This window comes from Accipiter gentilis, chromosome 3 (genome assembly GCF_929443795.1).
Source record: "Accipiter gentilis chromosome 3, bAccGen1.1, whole genome shotgun sequence".
In the NCBI taxonomy this organism is placed as follows: domain Eukaryota; kingdom Metazoa; phylum Chordata; class Aves; order Accipitriformes; family Accipitridae; genus Astur; species Astur gentilis.
The window spans coordinates 4,263,396-4,286,521 of record NC_064882.1 but is presented as its reverse complement, the minus strand read 5'-3'; the positions used below and the strand labels follow the sequence as shown (position 1 = coordinate 4,286,521).

At 36.3% G+C, this 23,126-nt stretch overlaps 1 protein-coding gene across 2 annotated transcripts in view; it reads left to right on the top strand.

The window, feature by feature from the left end:
* Positions 1-23,126, top strand: part of TLL1 (tolloid like 1) — a 141,252-nt gene that overhangs the window by 52,413 nt on the left and 65,713 nt on the right. Inside the window, exons 2-5 of one of the 2 annotated variants that reach the window (XM_049833546.1) lie at positions 8,073-8,183; positions 12,254-12,334; positions 14,669-14,821; positions 16,898-17,015. In XM_049833546.1, coding sequence (XP_049689503.1) covers positions 8,073-8,183; positions 12,254-12,334; positions 14,669-14,821; positions 16,898-17,015 — 463 coding nt within the window. Of the gene's footprint in view, positions 1-8,055; positions 8,184-12,253; positions 12,335-14,668; positions 14,822-16,897; positions 17,016-23,126 lie in introns of both variants that reach the window. The other variant, XM_049833556.1, reaches the window with a different exon arrangement.

Genomic DNA, 23,126 nt, shown 5'->3' with positions numbered 1-23,126 from the left:
GATGATCTTTCATTAAAAAAAACCCAAAACCACAAAAAACCCCAAACAACCAAACCCAAAAGTTACTGAAAGTCAGGAAGCTTGCCAGGTTGAACCGTTTAACCAAGAACCAAACCTTCCACAGAGGAGCTGTTGCGTTGTTGAAGAGCCTGTCCTCAAAATACCATTCAGTAAGTTCAGGAGCAAAGCTTGTCCTTTTACCTAAGATTGCAACTTCTGTCAAAATAGTCTTTGCTTTCTTGAAGATATTTTTTTTTTTTTTGTACTAATTGTAAAGGAATATGAAAGCTGTCCCTCAAAAAAGGAAACAGAAAAAGATGGAATTGAAAAAGTCACTACTTTCAAATAGAGAACAAAGTAAAAGATGTAGTTAGCTCAGAGGAAACAGACATCTGTAAACCAATATTTATGCTGTATCATGGAGAAACATCTCTTGCAAATTAGTATCCCCTTTCACAAAGATCAAGCTCTACAAATGCCTCTTTTGGTAAGTGAAGATTTTACCATGATAAAGGGTGTCACAAATACTCCATTTTCCTTGAGAGTATTGCTTTCTATTGGAGACGTTTTCTGCTTTGAAAAACTTGGAACATGCCCCAGTGCTGCGTGCCACTTAACCCATAGCCCATCTGTGCTATGATCTGATTGCCACGTGCCTGGGAGGAATGTCTGGAACCAGCTGGCTCTATAGGATTGGGGATGCCTTCCCAGCAATTATTTTTTTTTTCTCCCGCCTTTGGCTCTACAGCTGATTTTTGTGTCCACAGTCAGGTCATACCTAGTAGTTTTTCTGTCCTAGTTGGGTCAGTTTGGTAATAACTTCCTGCAGAGTTTGGAGAACAGGGTGAAGGAGCTGCAGTGAAATATTAGATACCACAGATGGGGCTCCACAAGTGTAACTGGGCCCCAGCAGGGATGTTGCCATGCCAGCACCTTACCTGTAAATGTGAACACATGGTGAAAGGAAGGAAGGAAGCTAAAAGCATTGTGCGTGGGCAACATAGGGGAAGTTTCTAAGAGTGGGTGACATGATACAGTGGTGAGTTGTAGGTAATGATGTCAACAGGGAGACTATGTCATTGAAAATTTGAGTAATTGCATCAAAATTTGTGCTTCTAAGGCTACATCGCTGCCATACATAAGGTAGATGATTTCAGGGTAACTTCATGTATGCCTATGTGAGCTGTTGTCAAGAGATGCCACATTCAAAAGACTGGAGAATTGTATTTCTACTTGGTAGAGTGTCTGGAGGTGTTTAAAGTATTCTGCCATCATTATTTCCTTTTCTGATAGAAGTGGAAATGATACATTCCTTAGGGAAAATGGTGGCTTTCTGGTGAGGAATTTGAAGCAGGAGTCTTGAGAAACAGAATTTGTATGAGCGTTGATGGGCTTGCTATTTTACATAATTTACTTTTACAGTAAGTAGGAACATGGAAGGAGCCAGTCAAAGGTGTTATATCCCTTTTCAGGTGTGTCTGTGACCTTTTGGAAGTAAATCAAGAGGTTTCACTAAGACTTGCTCATAGTCACGCACAGATTTGAAAATGCTGCATGGTGAAATTAATGAAGTAGCTAATTTCTTGGTTTGGTGTGTCTGTGAAAGTAGGCTGCTTTGGTCTTCTATGTAATGTTGTTAAAGTTTTGTTTAACTTTTTTTTTTTTTTTGCTGTCATATTTTTCTTCAATAAAAAGCCAAACTGATTTGGATCATTATCAAACACTTGATTAAATTAACTTCAATTTCAATTCATAAATTTCTTTTGAAAGTTCTGAGCTCTGGTAACACAGAAATTTAGCACATGGTTATGGCTGAAGGTACCACTCATGACAAAGAGTAATAGAAAGAGTTCAGGGTATGGCATGCAGTCTTGTGCTTGTGGTTGCACATAAGATCTTTTGCTGTTTATTTGCCCTGTCTTGTTCTCATTTTAATGATTTCTAAGAAAAGCGTATTGCACATGAAAATCTTGGAAAGATTGAACTGATTTGAAGAAAGTAGGAATACAATATCAGGTTAATTATAGCACTGTAAGTTGTCTCCCTTGTAATGAAGTGAAATTGTTTGTACTTATTTAGCTCTAAATTTTCCTTTTTCTATTCAGAGTTAGAGGCAGTTATGTAAGTTGTGAATGGATTGTATGGAACAAAATGACTCACCAAGACAGACTATAATGCACATAGCTGTGTTGTTACAGGGAAGTACTCAATGACTCAGCTATAGAAGAGGCTGCTAATTGAAACCGCTGCACATGTGGGTTTAGATGAATATCTACCTTGAACCTGGGCCAACACACTTTTTGGCATCTCTTGCTGCATGAATTTCTTGGTCAGACTTTGAAAAGTGCTGGGTGTCCCACCTCCCATTGAAGGACGTTAAAGGAGCTCTTTCAGATTTCAATTTTACCTTGCACTAAACTTAAATATTTTTGTTGTCCGTTCTTGGCAGCTTCTGTGAAGGCGTGAAGCATAAACTTCCTGTGCTTTCCACTCCCAGTAGCATACCAAAATCTGAGGCTTTGCTTTTAAAATGTCTTCTAATATTGCCTTAATCCTTTCATTGGCATCTTCTCAGTACAGGAGTAATCTCCCTGTCACAATTCTGCGTCTGGTCACAGAGCAAGAGAATACCTGTGTGGCTGATCACAATTTCCATCTCAGTTTGAGAAAGTCTAAGAAAGAATTTCTCAAATCTTATTTTCACAAGTTTTCCAAATGTGGGAAAGTTAGATCCGAGTTGAACGTTTTTCTAGTCTGCACAGTCATCAGAACAAATCACATCAAGAAGATGGTTTCGGGATCACAGTGGTCTCTGACCATGTCGGTCTCTTAGAGCTGTCCTTGGTAGCTGGGTGCTCCTCATTTATGCCAAGGTAGAGCTGGTTTTCTTCTGGTGCACCACTGCGCTGTAGGGGCAAACACTAGCAACCTTTACTTATGTGCATTTTATACTTTGTTACCAATATCAGTATGAATACTATCAGGAATATAGTTCATTAAAAATGGCTGTTTATGATCTGAGTTTTAAAAATTAATAATTGTAGGACAAATTGTGAAGGAAGTTTGATGTAGATAATTTTGTTATTGCAATTATAAGGAGTATACTCCTGTATATATTTTGCAGACTTACATGCTAATTGATATTTCAGATCCCAGAATGAGCCATCCTACCGCATATCGCAGCCCCATAGATTTAACCACATGATTTCTTTCTTGTTCCATGGACTTCTGACCATCTTCTATAGAGTCATGAAAGCCTTTTTTGTCCTGGGTATGCTAATTGATTCATACCTTATGTGGTACATCCATATACTTGAAATAGTTTTCATCTCTTTTTTAAAAAAAATATTTATTATTATTTCCTATCCTTAGTAGCTTATTTTATATCTTTAGAATACTGGATATTTGATGCGGTGATGGTCTTGTTGGAAGACAGTAGATTAGCGAAGAAAGCTTTACAAATGAATCTTAATTATTTATGTTAAAATAATAGTTCCTGTTACAAGTAGTAGAATGTAACTGTGGTTCCTGTGCTTGATCGTATTTTATAGATAATTTTATTTTTCCTTTCCAATCACATTACTTGTGTGTTAATATTAATGTGTGTTTCTCTGGATGGGAGATATCTTTTCCAACCTACTTATTTTTCTGTTTGTTTTCATGTTTGAGAGCCGATTGTTTACATGTAGGAAACTTAGCTGCTTTACAGGGCAGTGTTTTGTCTTTTAATAAAATAAGACCTTTTTGAAGGTGATGTTTGACTGAGGGCTCTGAGTTGTGTGAAAGCAAGACTGCATCTGCTGGTGAAGAGTATTTTCTGTTTTAACATCTCCACGTAAATCCTTTTTCACTGTTACAGAAAAACATACTTTCACTGTGTAATCAGTTTGTGTCCATCTTTCTGAAATTGATGCATGTATTGCCTCTGTTGAATTTGTGTAAATGTATAATGTTGTGGCCATATAAAACATAGCCCCCCCAATAAAAATGAAGTTGCATGAAATTTGGTATAACAGGATCTATATCTCTTTATCAAGTATTGAACAGAAAGATCCATTTTCTTTTTTATTAAGAACCTATATCTTATAAAAGATATTTGAAATACCTTCCCCCTGTAATAAAAGATGCCTCAGGTTTTCAACAGATTTTTCCAAAGTTTATGGTCAATCTTGCATTTTTCAAGTTAAATGAAAAAGCTGCCTGTAAACATCGAGTTTTCCTGATCACCAAATAGATAAGATAAGAGATAATATGAAGCAACCTGAAATAAGTAGAAGTACATTAAAGTTCTGTTTGGATCATTTTGAAAGTTCTTCCATCCTTTTGTTTCCTTTTTTTTTTTTTTTTTTTTTTTTTTGTGCTAAGTGAATTGGTTATCAGATTCTTGTTAATTTTCTGAATGAAACTTATTAATTAAATACCTGTGAAAAATGAGGGAGGTGCAGAGCTGAACACATCAATTCTGTCAGAGGGAGCTAATAAAGCTCTTAATCCTAACATGCTCTTAGCAAAGTCTTTAACATCATGCCTTGCATACCCAAACAATCTTCTGCTTGCTTTCTGTAAGGTTAAGACTGGTGTGTGACATGGTGAAGTATACAGAGTGACTTCTTCAGATAGTTTCAGGCCATAAAAATTTTAAGGCAGGAGATAAAAATACGGTCTTCTCTAGTTACAAAGTAGTTTGACACACAGTCATTCAAAAAAAAAAAAAAAAAAAAAAAAGGATACTTTTAATAGTTGTGGATGATACCTGGTTGTCTTTCTTTTGACAATTCAAGTGGAGTTGTGCTTCGGTCTTTGAAGGGCAGAATTTATATTCAGTTCAGATCTTTCATTGGAAAAAAAGGTGTATTTTTTAAAAAGCAGTTATCGGCACCCTTGTCTCAGTTGCTGATGGTTTGGACTATATTGAAATTAAATAGCATCAGTTAACTGTTGTTTCTTTTGCTAGGTATATATCTTCTCAGTTGCACTGAAATTAATTCAGAAAATCACAGGTTTATTTCAGTAAAAGTAAAATGGCAATTGTTAAAATGTTGCTGAAGTAAAATGAGTTAATTCTATCAAGGTTTCTGCCTTTCATCATGTTTGTCTGTTATGTGTTTATGTCTTCTGCAAAACAGAACTGCCTTGCATCAAAAAACCAGTGGCCTGAAGAAGGCTCCAAACTTTCCATTAGATGTTTAGACAAACAATCATATATATTTCTTTCTTCATTCTTAACTTGTGTTTAGTTAATACATTAGAGAACCTAGCTCCTATTGGTCACACAGATTACTTGTTTAGTTACATCAAACTTGCATCAGCACTTACTGTTACATTACCATGGTTTTATTATTAAACTTAACCTTGTGCTTGGTTGCTAATCAAAAACTAGCTAGCAGTCCAGATATTTAACAAAAATAATGTAGCTTTGTTTTCCTTTCTAACCCAACAGACAAAGTTACTATACCTTGCCTGAACACTGAGGTATATATTATATATGTGCACACAAATTCAATACATTTATGTAAGACAAATTCACAGGGTTTAGTCTTTGCTATTTGTATTTTGATGGCAAAATGAATGTTACCACGGTGAAGTGATAAAGATGCATCATCAAGAGGATATTTTCCATGATTTTTTTTTTCTACTTTTTTTCTGAAGTTTTATTTGCCTTGGGTTTTCATATTTATACATAAGTATTACACACTGAAACCAAAATGATTTCTGCTAATGCATTTCCATCAGCGAGTTATTTGTTGTGTCATCAATTGTTAATTCAGAATCTTCCTTTTGTTAACACTCAATATTACCAGGAAAGAAAAATGGGCTTGCCATTAAGCTTTAGCACTTCCTTGAGTCCGGTGTGGGCAACCTGTGTGATCTCTGCTGCGGCACATCATGTATTTGTAGACTTAAATGTTGGCAGTTGCTTCCTCTTCCCATTTTATTAAAGTTTGCAGTCTTTCATTGTGCTTATACAGTGGCCCGTGTTATGAATGATATCCAAGAGAAATCTCTAGAAGGTGTTTATAATAGTAATAATAAATAATATTTAACTCAAGTCAGATGGTCACTACTGACTTTCTCCCCTTGCTGTTCAAAACCCTGGCAGTTTGAGATCTCTTTCATAGAAACTTAAGGGGAAAAACCCACCTAGAGCTGCCCCTAGCTCTGTCTCTTGACCTTGTGGTAAAAACCATCACTGGTGAGAGCAGGCTAGCCAGAGGAAAGATATCCCCAGTGTGCCCAATGTGAAAATGAGGAAATAATGACCCATGGAAAGAGAGTGTTCAGAAATGTGTTAGAAGTGACTGAACAGTTTCAGAAATGGTCTCAGATACTTGTGGTTTCTAAGAAACATTATCTTTTTGTGTAAAAATAATATCCATGGTAATATCCACATTTAGGGAAGTCAGAAGATATTGGTTATGGTTTTAACTGAAAAGTTTGATTTTCATTTTGGAATTCTGTGTAGGTGATCTATTTTTTTTTTTGAGGTATTTTACAAGGCAGACCAAAGGCATTTGCAATGTGTTTTCTCCTAGTTGCCTTGCATTCAAGAAAAATAATGGAGATAGGAAGAAGTAATGCAATATCTGGGAGTTCTTTAGAAATACATATTTTTTTTTGCCCAAGTGAAGACTTTTTTTGATATGGATTTGATGAAGAACTAATGAATGTGAGCATCAATAAATAAGAAAAAGGTGACTTTTGCAGCAAGAAACTACTGCGAATATTATCTGAGGAATGGTCTCTACAACAGATACAAAGAACAAACAGAGAAAAAGAATACTAGCTAACAATAATGTTGAGGATCAGTTTGAATGGAAGTAGACCAGAGAGAACGATTTGGTAACAGCTGGACTTTGGACAAGGTTTTAGTTGTATGGAAGAGAAGAAAGCAATTTGCTGTGGAACTGTATAATGACCAACCAAGCAGATTTAGTTATGTCTTCCTGGATGGGGGAAAGAAGGGAAAGAGTTGAAGATGACACCAAGATTGAACCCAGGAGTTTTGTGACTGAGGGGACAAATATTAGAGCTATTGACAGAGAGAGTGAAGAGACGTAAAAGGAAGAATTTGGAAAAAAGATAATAAACAACCACTTCAGCTGATGTTAATTGGTGTATGCTCTGTTGACTTCATTCACAGCAGTTGAGGATATGGCCTGTTGAGTTCAGCTTTAATGATAAGTTTGAGTTGGCAGGGAGATCTCAGGATAAAATCTCAGCAAAAATAGGCAGAGATGAAAGACTGAGGTTATAGATCCCAAATTCTTGCAAGTGGGCCTATATCTTGGTTCATTAAGTTGTGATGGCAGCTTAGGGAAGATGGGTTAGCTATGCAGAAGTCGAACAGAAAAAAACTGAGACAACCTGAAAGAGAACAGGAAAAGAGAGAAGAAACCCGCCAAAAAGGCCAAAGAAAGGTTAAGAAGAAGAGAGTCTGGAGCCTGGGGGGGTGGGAGGGAGTATTTGAAAGAATCATAATAGTGATATTAACTATAAAAGAAAAGCATACAAGTAAAACAAGAGGGAAATGAAAAAGAAAGGGTTTTTTTCCTCTCAGTTTTACAGAAAACAGATAAACATATTAATTCTCTGAGGCAAAAAATGTAATATAGAAAGTGATTGGAACATAAAAATTACTTCAAATAATTCTCATTTTCAGGAAGATGTTAGGGAATGTAATAATTTCTCAGTACTGTACATTTTTGACTTCATAGTTCAAATGTTAACATGTTTCAGTGCCTTTTATGCTTGGCTGTATTTACTTAGAGAAAACAACACATGCTGAAAATGTAATAGACTGACATTACATTTAAATGATTGCATTTAGATAATGTGTGAAGAAACTAAAAAGACTGTAAGAGTTTAGGAGAATACTGAAATTATTTGTCTTTTGCTAGGTAGTTTTCTTTCTTTGTATAAAAAATATAGATCAGTAAGCAAATATATGTGATATAAATATGTATATTTGTCATATATTTTCCCAAGGGTTGTAACATGGCATTATAGTCTTCAGGTTAGTTTTAATGTCTAAATAAATTCTTTAATTAAATTGAGCTCTTTTTTATTTAAAGCTGTCTTTTGGGGAGATATTGCCTTAGATGATGAAGACTTAAAAATCTTTCAAATTGACAGGACGATTGATCTTACGCAGCACTCCAACGAAAGACTTGGCCATAACACAGGTATGATATTTCAAGCTTGTTTTAACTTATTTTTCCTGTTATTTACTTCTGCATGGAAGGCAATCTCTCTTTCAAATGTAGAAAGTCAGTATAATGTTTTGGGTAATATTAGTTTACAATTTAAAATGTTATTAAACAATGAGTATAAATTTGTTCTAGGGAAAGAAAAGCTAAAATTTTAATTTTATGCTGGCATTTCTGATTAAAAATATCTTCTTGAACTGAAGAGCAGAAGCTGGTAGGAACTGTAAGTCCACTCTGCAGGCAGTCATGTGGGAAAGGAAATTGTACAAAGCTTTGCTTTCGTCACTAAAATTTCCCAATAGCAGAGTCCAAATGCTCTATGGAGAACATACGTGGAAACCTAGAGGCGAGACTGCAGGTCTTGGATTACAACCCATCATTTTGCTTTTTCAGTTCCATCCAAATCAGTACCGAGATCTAGAAGCAACACAAGAATGTGTCCTCCTTGCTAGAATATGCCTTGTCTAAAAACCTACTATTTATCTGACATTTTAATAGATGTTTATTTGCTATTGTTAACGTACAGTGCATTAGTGCCAGAAGCTGCAATCTGATTAACACAGGCAGTTGGATATTCAGACAGATAGATGAAGAGATATTATTTATGTGTAAATATATATGTGTGTGTGTGAGAGAGAAAACATAATCATGTCTAAATGGATGTCTGTCTAATGTCTGAAAACATCTGTGCTTTCAGGCTCCAATTTGTAATTCATAACTGAGCATTTGTAAACTTTCAGGTTATGGTACCACAAAAGCCACGTTGCTTAGGAAAAGTGTGGAAAAAGTGCTATTAGAAAATGTATAAACGAGTAATTGAGGTTTATTTTCTAATAAGCATGTTCCATATGTTCCTGAACTGAGCTATTAACTTGATGATTCCTGATATGTAGAAATAAGGATCACTTTGAGGAATGATCAGAAAGGAATTTTTCAGACCAAAGAAGCAATTCTCAATTTACCCTTTCAATACTGATATATTTTAAATATTTTTACTCTTCCTAATTAGGTGTTGTGATTAGACTATTTTTAGAACAACTTGAAAATTTGTTTTATCTCCTTTTAAAGCCACTTGTTTTTTTCAAGGCAGGAACACCTTTGATCATTTCTAGATCAAGACTGGATTTTAAAATGTTAATAGAGTCAGCAGTTTCCCTGCCCCCCGTTCCCCCAAACAAATAGTTTTAATTGGCTTTGAAGGTATTTCAGGCGCTAGTTTTGCTGACAAAATGTAGAGAGCAAGGTCGGTCATTTCCCCTTAAAGTGGATGCAGTCAAGTGATTTCTTTGGCCTGCTGACTTTCCTTTTTCTTCTTGCTTTTCTGGTTTTTTTCTTTAACTGCACAGTTATTTTTTGTCAATTGCCACGGAAAGAATATACATTTCTAAGCTGTTTTAAAATAATATTTAATATTCTATTATTTAATTTTCTTTCCTCATCTGTCTTGAGATTTGTGCATTATCTTTTCCTGCGGACAGTCTCCCACTCAGGATATTGAGTCATCCTACTGAGGATTACTAATGCATTTGGATCAAATTTTTCTACCTTTATTGCACAAGAGGAATCAATGCAACTGCAATGGTCAGTGCGACTGGACTTCAGAGAACTAATTCTGCTGAAGTTAATGATTTTGTAATGGCTCTCAGTGAACCCTCGACATTCTTGATTTTTCTAAAAACAGTTGGAGAACTCAATTTTACAATTTACAAATGTATTTTGATGCATAAACTAGGAGTTGAGCCTGGTTTTGCAAACTGCACAGCCTGGTGTGCTTTTTTTCTCTTTAATTTCCAAAAGAGTAAATTGCCAACAACTAACTAGTTGATATTAGGTAGCAACTGGAAAAGGAAAGTAAAATGTCTGTAAAATAGAAAAGAAATTAATATTTTACCTTAGTTACAGACACAATAAAAATTACAGGCTTGATTTCTGAGCACTTTCCGTTGTTGACCTTCACAAACTAAAGGTGACATCAGGCAGAAGGGTTAGATACTTGGGTGTGAACCATCAAGAGGGAGTTGCAGAGTCACTTTTTTCATTGCAACTACTAATTAAAAACCCTGAGGCTCACAGGCTCTGATTCACATTATGTGACTACTCCTGTGGGTGAGGATTATCTGCCTGGATTTACAAGGTCAGATACTTAATCCGTGAGCTTCTCGGAGCGTGGCTGTGTCGTTTTATTTAACATTTTGTCCAAGCAATACACATAATCATTGTAAACAGAAACAACAGTAAAGCTGATAAAATTGTTACGTATATATTATTATGAGTCCAAACTGCCAAACGTATCCTCCTTTTCCTGCCTGAAGTATGAGAAGATGCAGCAAATATATTTTTTTTTTTTTTTATTATTTAAACTTTTTTAGACTGTGGCTTGGCAAGGCTATATTTTATTCATATAAGCCAGATTAGTTATGTGATATACTTTTTCTTCTTTAGTATTTCACTAGATGGAATACAGAGGCTGTGTTAACACAGAAATGATAATTTAAACTTTTTTTCTAGAAATAATTACAGTATAATAGTTTCTTTAAGTAAATAATGGATTCTTTGGGGTTTTTTTTCTGTTATGTCTGTGACAGTTGATGCTTTTAAGGATTTTTTAGTATTTGTTTGGAATCTTTAGTTATATGCCTTTTTTTAGAAGATGAATGTTAACATGAGAGACAATTGCATTAATGATGATCAATACAAGGAATGGGATTGTTATATTCTCTGTAATGTATATTATAGTTACCGTGCAATGTGTTGGAAAGGAATGTGTTGAACTATTACCTCATCTATCTAAAATGTTTTAAAAAATTTGGAAAATTTTTCTCAAGGGAGCCAGCAGCTATGTGACAGTGCAATCCAAATAATTAGGCACATTGTTATTCACTGAGCAGCCACACAAACTCACTTGCCTTATATGGAATTTTCTCATCTGTAATATGATTTTAAGTTGCTCTTTAATAAATATATTTTCCACATATATATTGAAAGTTTTTATGGGAAGTTGGGAAAGGTCTTTTGAGTGGCGGTTGGAGGTTTCAATGGTCCTTTTGTTTCTATCCTTTTACTTTTGCAGTTGTAAAAGTAGTTTGAAATCTCTCTTGTCCTATAACAAATATTGAATTTTAAAATACAACCTACTCCAAACTTCTGAAAATCACAAAACTTTCTGAAAAATTCTGAATGATTTATTGACTAGTACAGTATTATCGGTGTTCTTTCTTCTGGTTTACTGGTGTTTGCAAAGGCACTTGCAGCCACAAAAGAATTATACGTGAAGGGAGTATGTGGCAGATACATCAAATGTACACAGTAAACCCAGAAGTGTGTTGCCTTTCTGTAAATGGCATGGTAAATGTTAAAATCAGCTACTTAATAGCTTAGTTTTTCTTGCTCATTGATTGCTGAATTGAAGTAGACATATATATATATATATAATATGCCTGTGAAGTCTTACTGCAATATACACCAGCATGTGATGTTTCAAAGCCTTTAGAGTGCATTGACATCTATTTGCATGCCAACAAAGAAAACCAAATCTTTCATGGTAAAATCAGCCAAATTAAGTTTGTGTATCAGTTTTGTTGGGTTTTTTTTCTGATGAAACTTTGGGTATTGCTTTCCCTCTTTCCCCTCCCTTTAAATGAGAAGATTATGGCATGCATTCAGGAAATTTCTGTGAGAGGAAGGCTTTTAGCTGTCAATCAACATGGCTCTGAGGATGTCAAGGTCACCAGGAAGAAAAAAAGCTCCAAATAATAATTAGATGATGTAATTGTCATGACTTGTCTGAATAACAAAGACATGTTGGCTTACATTCTGGAATGCGTATTAGGAAATTTTTCAGCTAAAAATGTGGTTTTTTCATTGTCAAGAATACTTGAAGAATTTGTATGCAAGTCATTGAAGAATCTTAAACTTCCTTTAAGATGCATTGCAGTTTTTACAGGGTATTTTCTAATCTCTTCAGGCTATATAGTTACTGTAGGTATAAGATTCCGTGTTTTTAACTTTTTAAAATTCCTTTTTTTTTTTTCCTTTTCTTTTTAAAGGTGGCTTTGGAGAGCATGGAATGTCAAAAAAACGAGGTGCCCTCTATCAGCTTATAGACAGGATAAGAAGATTTGGCTCTGGTATTTTCACTGTTTAAATTAGCAGGTTGCGTGATGTGATAATGTATCATGAACATTAATGGTGCTAGTACTTTAACACTTTAAAGCCTTTCTGTATTACTATTGGCATAAACAAACTATAAAATATATAGTACAAGAATAGTAATGAAGAGATTGGCTCTTTGTTGTATTTTCTTAGAAGTCTATTTCCAGCATCAGATCTGGAAGGTAAAATACGTAGTTTTAAATCTCGTATTGAAAATTCTTTAGCTTTTTTGTGTTCACGGTTATCAGTTCAACTGAGATCAATACAATGTCTTTTCAGTACAAGTAGGCTATACTACATAGCTGCTAATTTTATGGTTTTGTTTTTCTTTTCTCCCCCCCCCCCCCCCCCCCCCCGATCCAGTTGGGGCATTCTGATTCATACCGTGTGTGACATACATTTATGGTGTGTTACACCGAACAAACATATTTTTATACTGATCATACTCTTGTCAGTATGAATGTAGTTGAATTCAGCAGGCTATATAAGTGGAATCCCCATTAATACTGGCTGAGTTTACTCACCATATATGATGCAAGGAGACATCACTTCAATGTCATGAAGCCTCAGCCTCAAAAAGGAAAATAAGTGAAACTCCATTGTAATCACACCCCATCGTTATGTCTAAATGCATTGCTGCATGTCTTGTAAGATAAGCCAGAGCACAGTAACTGCCTTTGCAGATGTGCTCTGGTATATAACCTTCATTCTTTACAAGAGAATTACAATTCTAGTATTGCATAAATGCTTGTCACCTTTTGCATGCAATTTGGCATAACTTTCTTTCTTCTAGTTCAAAAGAAAGTTGATAAAAAGAATTTTGAATGGTAAATCATCTATAGTAACATGTGATGAGGTTCGGTAATGACTGCATATTAAGTGTAACAATAGTTTTTCTCTGAAGTTTCTACCTGTATTGTAGACTGTTGTGCAATTCTTATTTACACACATACTAATTACAAGGATAAGTTATTTGCTTTACCTGAGTGCTTTTTTTAAACTCTGAAATTTTCTATCTCATTCCTGATATAAATTTGTTATGTGTTAGTTGTTACAAAGGCAGGCTTTTTTTCCTGCGTATCAAGAGCTTTCTCCCTGCCTTGTGCTGTTGCTTCTTCCCTTTCTTCCTTCTGCTGTTCTCCTAGCCCTGGGGCTATGCCAAGATACTCTACCATGATCCTGCTGGGGAATCCTCCCTGATTCTGACATAGCCATTAACACTTAGGTGGAACTGGTATCCCAGGGGATACTCACAGAGGGAAGGTGTGCTCTTCAATGAGGCGTAAGACTTCAAACCCACCGAGTAGGATTTGTCGACTGCCTTTCAAGTGATCCGTTTAGTCAGCTGTCCTGATGTGCATACTAACTTATAAATTGCTTCAGAAGAAGCACCTGTTGTGGTGTCCAAGTCCTTATCTAACTATCCTTATCCTCTTTTGTTGTCACAGTAAGTTTCAGCTGATTTGGGAAAAGATTTGCCTGAAATAGGGTGGATGGTGGTAATATCTCTGAAAATAGTAGACATTTTTTTGGTCTTGTAAAAAAATTCCAGCCATGAGTAATACTTATCCATAGGGTTCCAAAAGCTCGTTTGTGAAAAAATGTATATTTGCATCCTGAAGTGTTGTAGGGTTACTATCAAAATGAAAGTCGCATTTTCATCAAAAAATGTGTCTACTGGTAATAGCTACAGGTGATGGAGATCGGAGGGACAAATGACCCTCTCTCACTTTTTCCATGTGTATACAACTTTGCAAATAATTTATCTATTTTTTCCTTGTAATTCCTGATAATAAAAGGTGATTTAATACTTTAAGGACTTCTTTCTATCCAGTGCTTTAAGGATGGTCACGCACTTGCTTTTTCCAGCTCTTGCAATAAAAATGAAAGGGATGCTGAATGCCTTGATTACTTTGGGCCTGTCCAAAGTCTTTCCTTCTTTGTTGGAAAACCCCTTATTTATTTAAAAACAAACAAACAAACAAAAACAAAACAACCCACAAGGAGTATGATTTTTTTTAAAAAAATTATTATTTTTATTAAATGAGAAAATTTAGATGAAATTATGCAATGTGCCTTCAAGTTGATAAATATATGTGCAAATTGTTACTGTAGATAGGTTTGAAAAATTAAGATTTAGACTCCACTTCAAGCACTACTCAGAAAACTAAGTAATGATAGACTGTTGCATAACAGCAATGTCCTACTTTTAAAGGGCATAAAGAAATAATCTGACTTTGACCTGCTGGAAAATAATTGTTCTCTTTTTGTGTGTGTGATCTCATGCAGTGTTTTAATTATCATTACAGGCTTTGAGCAAAATAATACATCTAGAGGAAGAACTACTGTAAAATTCTCAGGGAGAAATGAGAAGAACCGCTTTCCCAGAGCTGCTACATCACGAACAGAAAGAATATGGCCAGGGGGTGTCATTCCATATGTAATAGGTGGAAATTTCACTGGTAAGCTTTGTGCTTTGGATGGGGAGAAGGAGTATGAATTTTTTTTAATTGCCGCCTTTTTTTTTTTTTTTTTTTCTTCCTAAAACTAAAGTCATACTATGGAATTTAATAGAAGGGTTTCTGTTGGATCAGGCCTGAAGTACATCTGTTCTGAAAATATTAGTCATACTTCAAAAAACTGTCCCCAAAGGCAAGCTAGATAATAAAAATGTATAACTATGTTTTAGAAAGGGAAGGCTCTTTTTTACTTGCCTAATATTTCTTGTTGCATGTTTGTTTTCAAGAGCCTAAGTAACAGAATGTCATGAAATCTTTTTTAAAAAAAATACAGGGTATTTAGTACAAGAATAATTTAACTAGTGTGACATGTATTCTGCTAAACTGATTTCACTCAACAAACTGACTCAAACGTGCTTTGTAGTTTCTCGGTTTGGTTTTCAGATGGGTACAATGAAATGTGTTTCAGACATTATATATGACAAGAAGAAAGTCTGACTTCAAAATATATAGAACTCTTAAGAGAAAACTATAAAAAGTTTAAAACATTTGTTATCCCTGAAACATGTAAATGGATCAATATCAATGTAGATATAAGGTAATTTAAAACAAAAAAAGGGAGGGAGAAAAGCAAAGATGGATGGGAAAAGATAACATCTTATTTACTGTGCACAATAATACAGGGAATCAAAAGAACCAAAAGAAACACGCAAATGGTCATATATTATATGAATATGTATATAGAGAAACCAGAGTCGTTCCTTTCAAACTGACAGCTACAGTCAAACTTTTAGTTTGGGTATTTACATAGTACTATACCAAATGTGACCTTTCCTTTAGGATTCCTATCTTCTGAAATACTGGTAGGAAACTAAATGAAAGCATATCATGTTAAACATTTTACCTTTTTAATAATGAAAGATAAATTCTAAAGCTTGGAAAACATTGCTTAAAGATAGAAGAAAAGGGCAAGATGGGATGAAATAACCTTTAATTTTTTTGGATCTGACATGATTTGAACTTGCTGTTTGTATGAATTTGAGGTTTTGTTGTCTTTAAAAAAGTTTGTTTGTTTGTTTTGGTTTTGCTTTAAAATTATCCTATGCTGTAACAAGCATCTTTGCAAACGTCTGCAAGGTAGATGCATTTCTGCTAGTGAATTCATGCCAAATAGTACCATTCTTTGTGGATTTCCAGCTCAGAAATGATACAGCTATATTTTTAGTTGCCACCTCTAAGTTAATAAGCCTTGTTTTTTGTCAGGCCATGAAATTACATTGCTGTACTATCTGAAGTACTGTATACTAGCTGGCTTTGTGTTCTGTGGTGAGAGCTGGCCTGGCTGTTTCTGCATCTAGAGTATAGTTTTGATTGTTTCTGAATGTGTTTCTCATTTTTAAAACAAATATCTAGATATGCTTAGTATTGTGCCAAATTAAGAATTTCCCCCTTTTGGTGGAACATTTGATTTCTGAAAGATTTTGATGCAAAATGGAGACAGGTCCCTGTTCAAGACAGCATTATTAAAATCAAATGCCTTAACTGGTATGCCTGTCTACATGGCTTACATTAAATTGGTCTCCAGATTTGAAGGCTGTAGGAATTTTTTTTTTCCTTTCGTTTTTGCTTCTGGCTAGATAGCTAGGATCCAGGGTTCCTGAATTTTCTTTCTTTTTAAATTTTTTTTCTTTTTCTTTCTCTTTTTTCCCCAATGTGGTCCACTTCATAATTTCATCTGGGAAATTGCTTGGCAAATATTACATTAATGCAGGTACATAGGCAACACTACATTTTTTCTGTTGTCTTCCTCTGGTGTAACATGTGTTTTTTATTGCAGGTTTCATGTTTTCTAGAGTGTGTCAGGCAGTATTGGTCCCCTTGCAGGCAGATACGTTATGATGAGCTGATGGTCTGAGTATCCCTTTAATTGGAATCTGGCAGTACATGGGACTGCCAGGATGCAGGACTTCATGGGCCAGTGCCTCCTTCCAGGCCTATATTCCTAGTGTTGAAATCTGATTTTAAGGAGCAAGACGCAGTTAGAAAAGTCTCTTATTTCATCTCATTCAATTCTTCCAGGCACCCAGCGCGCCATGTTCAAACAGGCTATGCGACACTGGGAAAAGTACACATGCGTGACATTTATAGAACGAAGCGATGAAGAAAGTTATATTGTATTTACATACAGACCGTGTGGGTAAGTGAGGATGTATGGTAACAGATACTTGTGCTTTCAATGTTTGGCCATGTTTGTCAGCTTTGCAGTTATAAGTAAGTATGTACTTCACAGGAAAATGAATAGACGGTTACTGCATTTAAGTGATACATGTGTTCTGCTTGGCTTTAGGTTCACTGAAGGCAATATGTATGGTAATGTTTTGAAGTTGCGCCTCTTTTGACTATGTCTAGATAAAATGATCTTGCTATATATACATAGATATGAGACACTTATATTTGGATCTCTGTCATGATTTTAATATTTATATGTATTGTTCTAAAGGTATTTCAGGCTTATCATTTGTTTATTCTTAGCTTTCTCCATGTCACATGTTGACTGCTGAATTATGTATGGAAATCTATCCCATATTCCTTTTCCAGCTTAATTGTTAATTGTAATTTTAACTCTTCTATTGTTAGAATGTCCTGGCTCAGACTTTTTAACCACCAGGTCACTGATGTGTAAAAGTAAACAAAACAGGTTTTATTCTCAATAGCGCAGCTTTCCATTAATCGCGGTGTTCCATCTTCAGATATTTCTGCTCACAAGTGCTTCAGTGTTGTGATTTAGCCCCAGCCAGCAATTAAAAGTCCCACACAGCCACTCTCTCACTCCCCCTGTGTCAGGGTTGGGGGAGAGAATCGGAAGGGTAAAAGTGAGAAAACTCATGGGCTGAGATAAAGACAGTTTAATAGGGAAAGCAAAAGCTGCGCACGCAAGCAAAGCAAAACAAGGAATTCATTCACCACTTCCCATGGGCAGGCAGGTGTTCAGCCATCTCCAGGAAAGCAGGGATCCATCACGCGTAACCCTTACTTGGGAAGACAAACGCCATCACTCCAAATGTCCTCCCCTTCCTCCTTCTTCCCTCAGTTTTATCTGCTGAGCATGACGCCGTATGGTCTGGGACATCCCTTGGGTCAGTGGGGGTCAGCTGTCCCAGCTGTGTCCCCTCCCAACTTCTTGTGCCCCCCCAGCCTCCTCACTGGTGGGGTGGGGGGAGAAGCAGAAAAGGCCTCGGCTCCGGGTAAGCACTGCTCAGCGGTAACGAACACATCCCTGTGTTATCAACACTGTTTTCAGCACAAATCCAAAACATAGGCCCATACCAGCTGCTATGATGAAAATTAACTCTACCCCAGCCCAAACCAGCACACTCAGTCAGCTATGTTTGTTATTTATTCCATTCAGAATTCTTAGTTTTATATAGTGGTCAGTGAACTTCCTGAGTGTATCATATTAATTTTCCAAGAACAACACTCACTACCTGTGGAAATACTGTACTTCTGATAGTCACCTTCTGTTTGGGTTGTAGGCTCCATAGTGAACAGTTCTCTGTCTTGCTGACTTCCTGAACAATGAACACTTTGCGTGCCTACTTTTGAATTTTTATGGGATAGGGTTGTGAATAGAAGTTGTGGGACCTCCTTGTGTTGTAGGAATGATCCTGAATGTAGTTAATTATAGCCCATAAAATTACATGTAGACTTAACTGTTTAAATTACTCCTGACATTCTTCTTAAGGCATAGGACAACGTAATAAAACCCACTCCTAGGCTATTTTAAGAAAGGTGTCACCTTTGCCTTGGAAAGTCTCTGAGCCACAGATCCTTGCAATTGGATAGCTTATTCTATGGGAGTACCTGTGAACTTGCCTGTCATGTTCTTGTGCTCCCGTAGGTCTGCTGTAGACCCCTGTTAGAAACAGTGCCAAATGAAATGGACTCTTTTTCTGAGCCAGCATGGCTGCTATTTTACTTAATGATGCAACCCGTAAGATAGGATTCAAGGATGCTGACATATAGCTGGAAGAGAAATGGGAAGCAGAGAATAATCGTGATGATTCCCTGCACTCACAGAGGTAGAAAGCAATGTGAATCTAAACAAAAGAGTGTGAAAAATATAAGTGGTCTCAGGTGCTTTAGAAAGAGCGGATATCTACAGAGATCTTGGTTTTGTGAAAAGTAAATTCTACAACTTAAAAGTGCCCAAAGCCAAATGACAGAAAATCTCTCCAGCCAAAGCACTGTTCCTTGGGCTGGTTGATGCTTCATGAAATCAAGTCAATTTAGGGTGAAGGCTGGATTATAACCAATTTGAATCAGAAGGTTGAAATATACTCAGTGCCTACCTTCAAAGTTACCATTATCCTTTACAGTTAACGTTGTTTTGTTGATGGGTACTTTACAAATTCTAAGTAATTTACAAAGGCTGTAACAAGTTTAAAATAAGGAAAAAACCAAGGAAGAGTGTGACTATGAACAGTCCACCAGTGATGGAAAAAACAGGCTAAACAGAATGGGCAGTTGAGTGACTTTTTTGAGGGTCCTGAATCCATAAGCCATTTTAGGAAAAGCCAGATAAATAAGAACATGTCTTCCCTGGGTGAATGGGAACCACTGTGCACTAACCACCGTCATACAGTGCTGATGCAGGATTTTCCATGGAAAGAGCCCAGACAAAAATGACACCAAACCATCTGCAAACACTTTTCTGCTACATGGCCAGCAGAAATTAATCTCAGTTCTTTCCCATAGCACCCAGCTGTGTTGGTTTGTTAGCACATTGTGTCATTATTGTTTGCAGTACCATGGCAGCTAACATTCACAGATGAGGGAGACTTTATTGTACTTAGCACTGTTCAAATTAAAAATTAAATGATAAACCCTGCCCCAAAGAGCACACAGTCAAAACATAACACATTTAGTAAAACAAAAAGTAGATACAGTCATATATGTGGAAATTCAGGTGGCAATATCTACAAATGTCTGAGATGACAGCATTAGCGCACTAGCAAGTGAAGTGTTATTGAGCTTTTGTAAACATTAAGGATATTTGGAAGGACCATAATGCATTATTTCTTGCAGCAGTTCATGGGAAGCTCATCCCAGAAGGGCAGTGATGAAAAAAGCATATTTGAAATATAGCAGCTGGTTATCAGAGATACATGACCTTCCTGAATTTGAGAGAGTTTATATATCAGCAATGAATGAGAGAGAAGTTTTGATTATCATAGACCCATAGGACTGCAAGGGATCTCAGAAAGATGTCTAATGTATTCTTATGACAGAAACGACTATACCTAAGTCATTGCTGATATATACTTGTCTAACTTGTTTCAAAAAACTGCAAAAATGAATACTTTACAGACTGCTAGGAAATGTATTTCTTCAGTATCCTTAATATAAGAAATGTAAGAAGTCAGGCGCAGTATTTGTGGTCATAGCTAAACCAGATATTTCTTGCTGCAATTAAAGTACGTTAACTTTCTTTCCTGCTCACCATGGCCATAGAAAATAAATTATTCCAGTTTCTTTTTTGAAAGAATCTATTATATACTTTGAGACTATTATTATGCCCACCCTCAGTTCTATTTTCTTTTAGGCTAGAAAACACCTAATTCATTTAATCTTTCCTGGTAAGTTGTGTTTTCTAGCTCTTTGATCACATTGTTATTCTCTTTAAGATTCTTTTCAACTAGCCCGCATCTTTCTTGAAATTTAGGACTCAAAACTAGTGTGTGTTTGTCCAGATGAATCATTACTTCTGCTAAGCCAGTGCTAGAGCTAATTCATATATCTTGTAGTCTTTCTTCCACTTGGGTACCTAAGCATGATGCCTCCCTATTTCTCAACAGCTGCCACATTTGACTTGTGATCAGTTGGGATGTGACTCCAAATAAAAGTCAGAGTTCTTTCCACAGCACCAATACCCTGTCACTGGTTCCAGCATGTGCTGTGTTTTCCCCATCTCAGGACGTGAAAAAAATTCTGTATTTCCCTTTTCAGATCTCTTCTCTAACCTGTTAAAGTAGCTACCAATTCCAGGCTTGTCTTCATGGTATTTAGCAGTCTTTTCTTAGACTGCAAGTTTAAAGAGCATCTTTTCTATCGTCACTTCATATAATATTCCAACCTGCTTCATACCCCACTTTGTATCAGGGTTCTATAGTTTGCTTATGGGCAGCTTGTGTGGAAAAACATCAAAAGCTTTACAGCTGGATCCCTCCTTCCTTCCCATCAGAATAATTTCACCTATTGCAGTCTTAAACTGCAATTGTGTCATCATGTCTTGTTTAATTTAACCTGATTTTGAGAACAGTTAATTATTGAAATATTGTTTCTTAGTACAGCTGAAGCAATTAGTTTGAAATTTTGTAATTACTGATAGTCATTTATACCCATATTAGCTGCAGATGTGAGAATAAGAATATAGTATTAAGATACTAGTGTTTACGATTCTTCTACCAAAGCAGTGTACATTGGCATTAATACCTATTACAGCAACTAATTATGCAGCTAGTTGATTAGGGCAAGGAAAACTTAATTTGTAAACAGGTTGAAAACACTCTTTATTCACTACTGCTTCTCTAGCCTTATGTTTCTTGTTATCAGATAGTAAGTGCCTGAAGACACAGTCGGTACGCTTCTCTGTATGGAAAGCCAAAAAAGGGGTCAGCAAACTGGGCTGACCTATAGTCACATGCTCTTGATAAATATTACCGAGTACAAGATCAAACTTCTTTTTGTATGGTGAGGCAAAAAAAGAACAATTAGTCATATGGTTCTGGCATCTCAGCATGCCTTTGATCTGACTTTGTGGCAATTTTTGGTCTGCACTGGAAGACTTAAGCCCTTTTAATGAAAACTTTCAGATGACTTATTGCAATCACTACCATATCCTCTTGTATGGGTATTTGACAAAGCTGTCTGAGATACAGGAAAACCAAATTTCTTTCACGTGCTTCCCCAAACATTGTAGACTGAACAGCTCTGAATGTTTTAATGTTTTTTAAACTTGCTCCTATATTAAATAGGCCTCACAGGCAAGTCCTTAAAGTTGGTGAACCAGGTAAATTCATTGCCTGAGGTACCCTTCTGCAGCATTCTTTAGCTTTAAGAAAGTATACATGTTATAAAAGGCGCTCAGTCACTTTTATGGAATGAGAAGAAATTCAGAGTTGTGCTAAATAATCCGTTGCACTAGGGCTGACTCATGCTCTCGGGTGATGATTGACTCTAGCAGCTGGCACTCTTCCTGCCCACAGCCGCTGACACAGCTTCTCTGCTGGTTGTGGCGTGGCCTCCAGGATGGGTGTGACCAAGGTGTAGGTGAGCAGTTGCCCTAGTCTAAAACACAGTGCATTAACATAAACTGAATGAGGGGGGGGTGCGTGTTAATACACTGGGATAGGCAGCTGTTGACGGAGGAACAGGCTCAGTTGGCTGTTTTTTATAATATTGGGGTAGTCGTCTCCATGGAGCAGGCGAAGAAGCAGTAGCCACTTCTGCCATCACAACAGGTCCTCTTAGGGCAGTGAATCAGAACATTTAGTAACCATGATTGTACTGATCCCTGACAATAAGCAAATTCATCAAGCCAGGTTGTAGCCAGTATCTCCTTTGTACAGAATGAGTTGTATTTGTGATTGAAAGAGGCGTGTTTTCACCAAGAGAAAAACTCTGCTTCTTCAGGGAGATTTTGTTCGTGAATTTTGTGAACTTTCTCTTGCTTTGTCTAACATGTAGGTGATGATATGCATTCCTAGTATGTTTATGAAGTTCTGCAGCTTTTCATCCACAACTTCGTAACGGTCAGTGCCATGGCAGCTGATGTTGTGGTCTATGAGGATTTTTATATTATCACACGGGCAACGTTGACCCTACCCGATTCTCTCTTCCTTCATATTAATTTAAGAGTGTTTTTGACAGTAGCTGTGAAATAGTATTACTTGAAAGAATGAGTGTATTGTTTCAGTCAGTTCACTTTCTCTGTCATTTGTTTCTCTTTGCTCACCATCATTGATCAGCTAGACTGATTAAATGGAATTAGAGATTCATAAATAGTTACTGTCTCCAACTGCTGTCTGGTGCAATAAAGATTAAAGAGATGAGGAGCTTTAAAAGCTGCCAATTGACTAAGTTTAAGGGGCATGACAAGTGGTCATACAGCACAGAGAGGTCTTGGTCTTTTGCCAAACACACCTGGGGTCACACCCATGATATTGCAAATTAATTTTTTTCATAGATTTATTTATTTTAGTTTTCCTTACCCTTTGACTCAATGCAGTTGTTGAAATGATCAGAATCT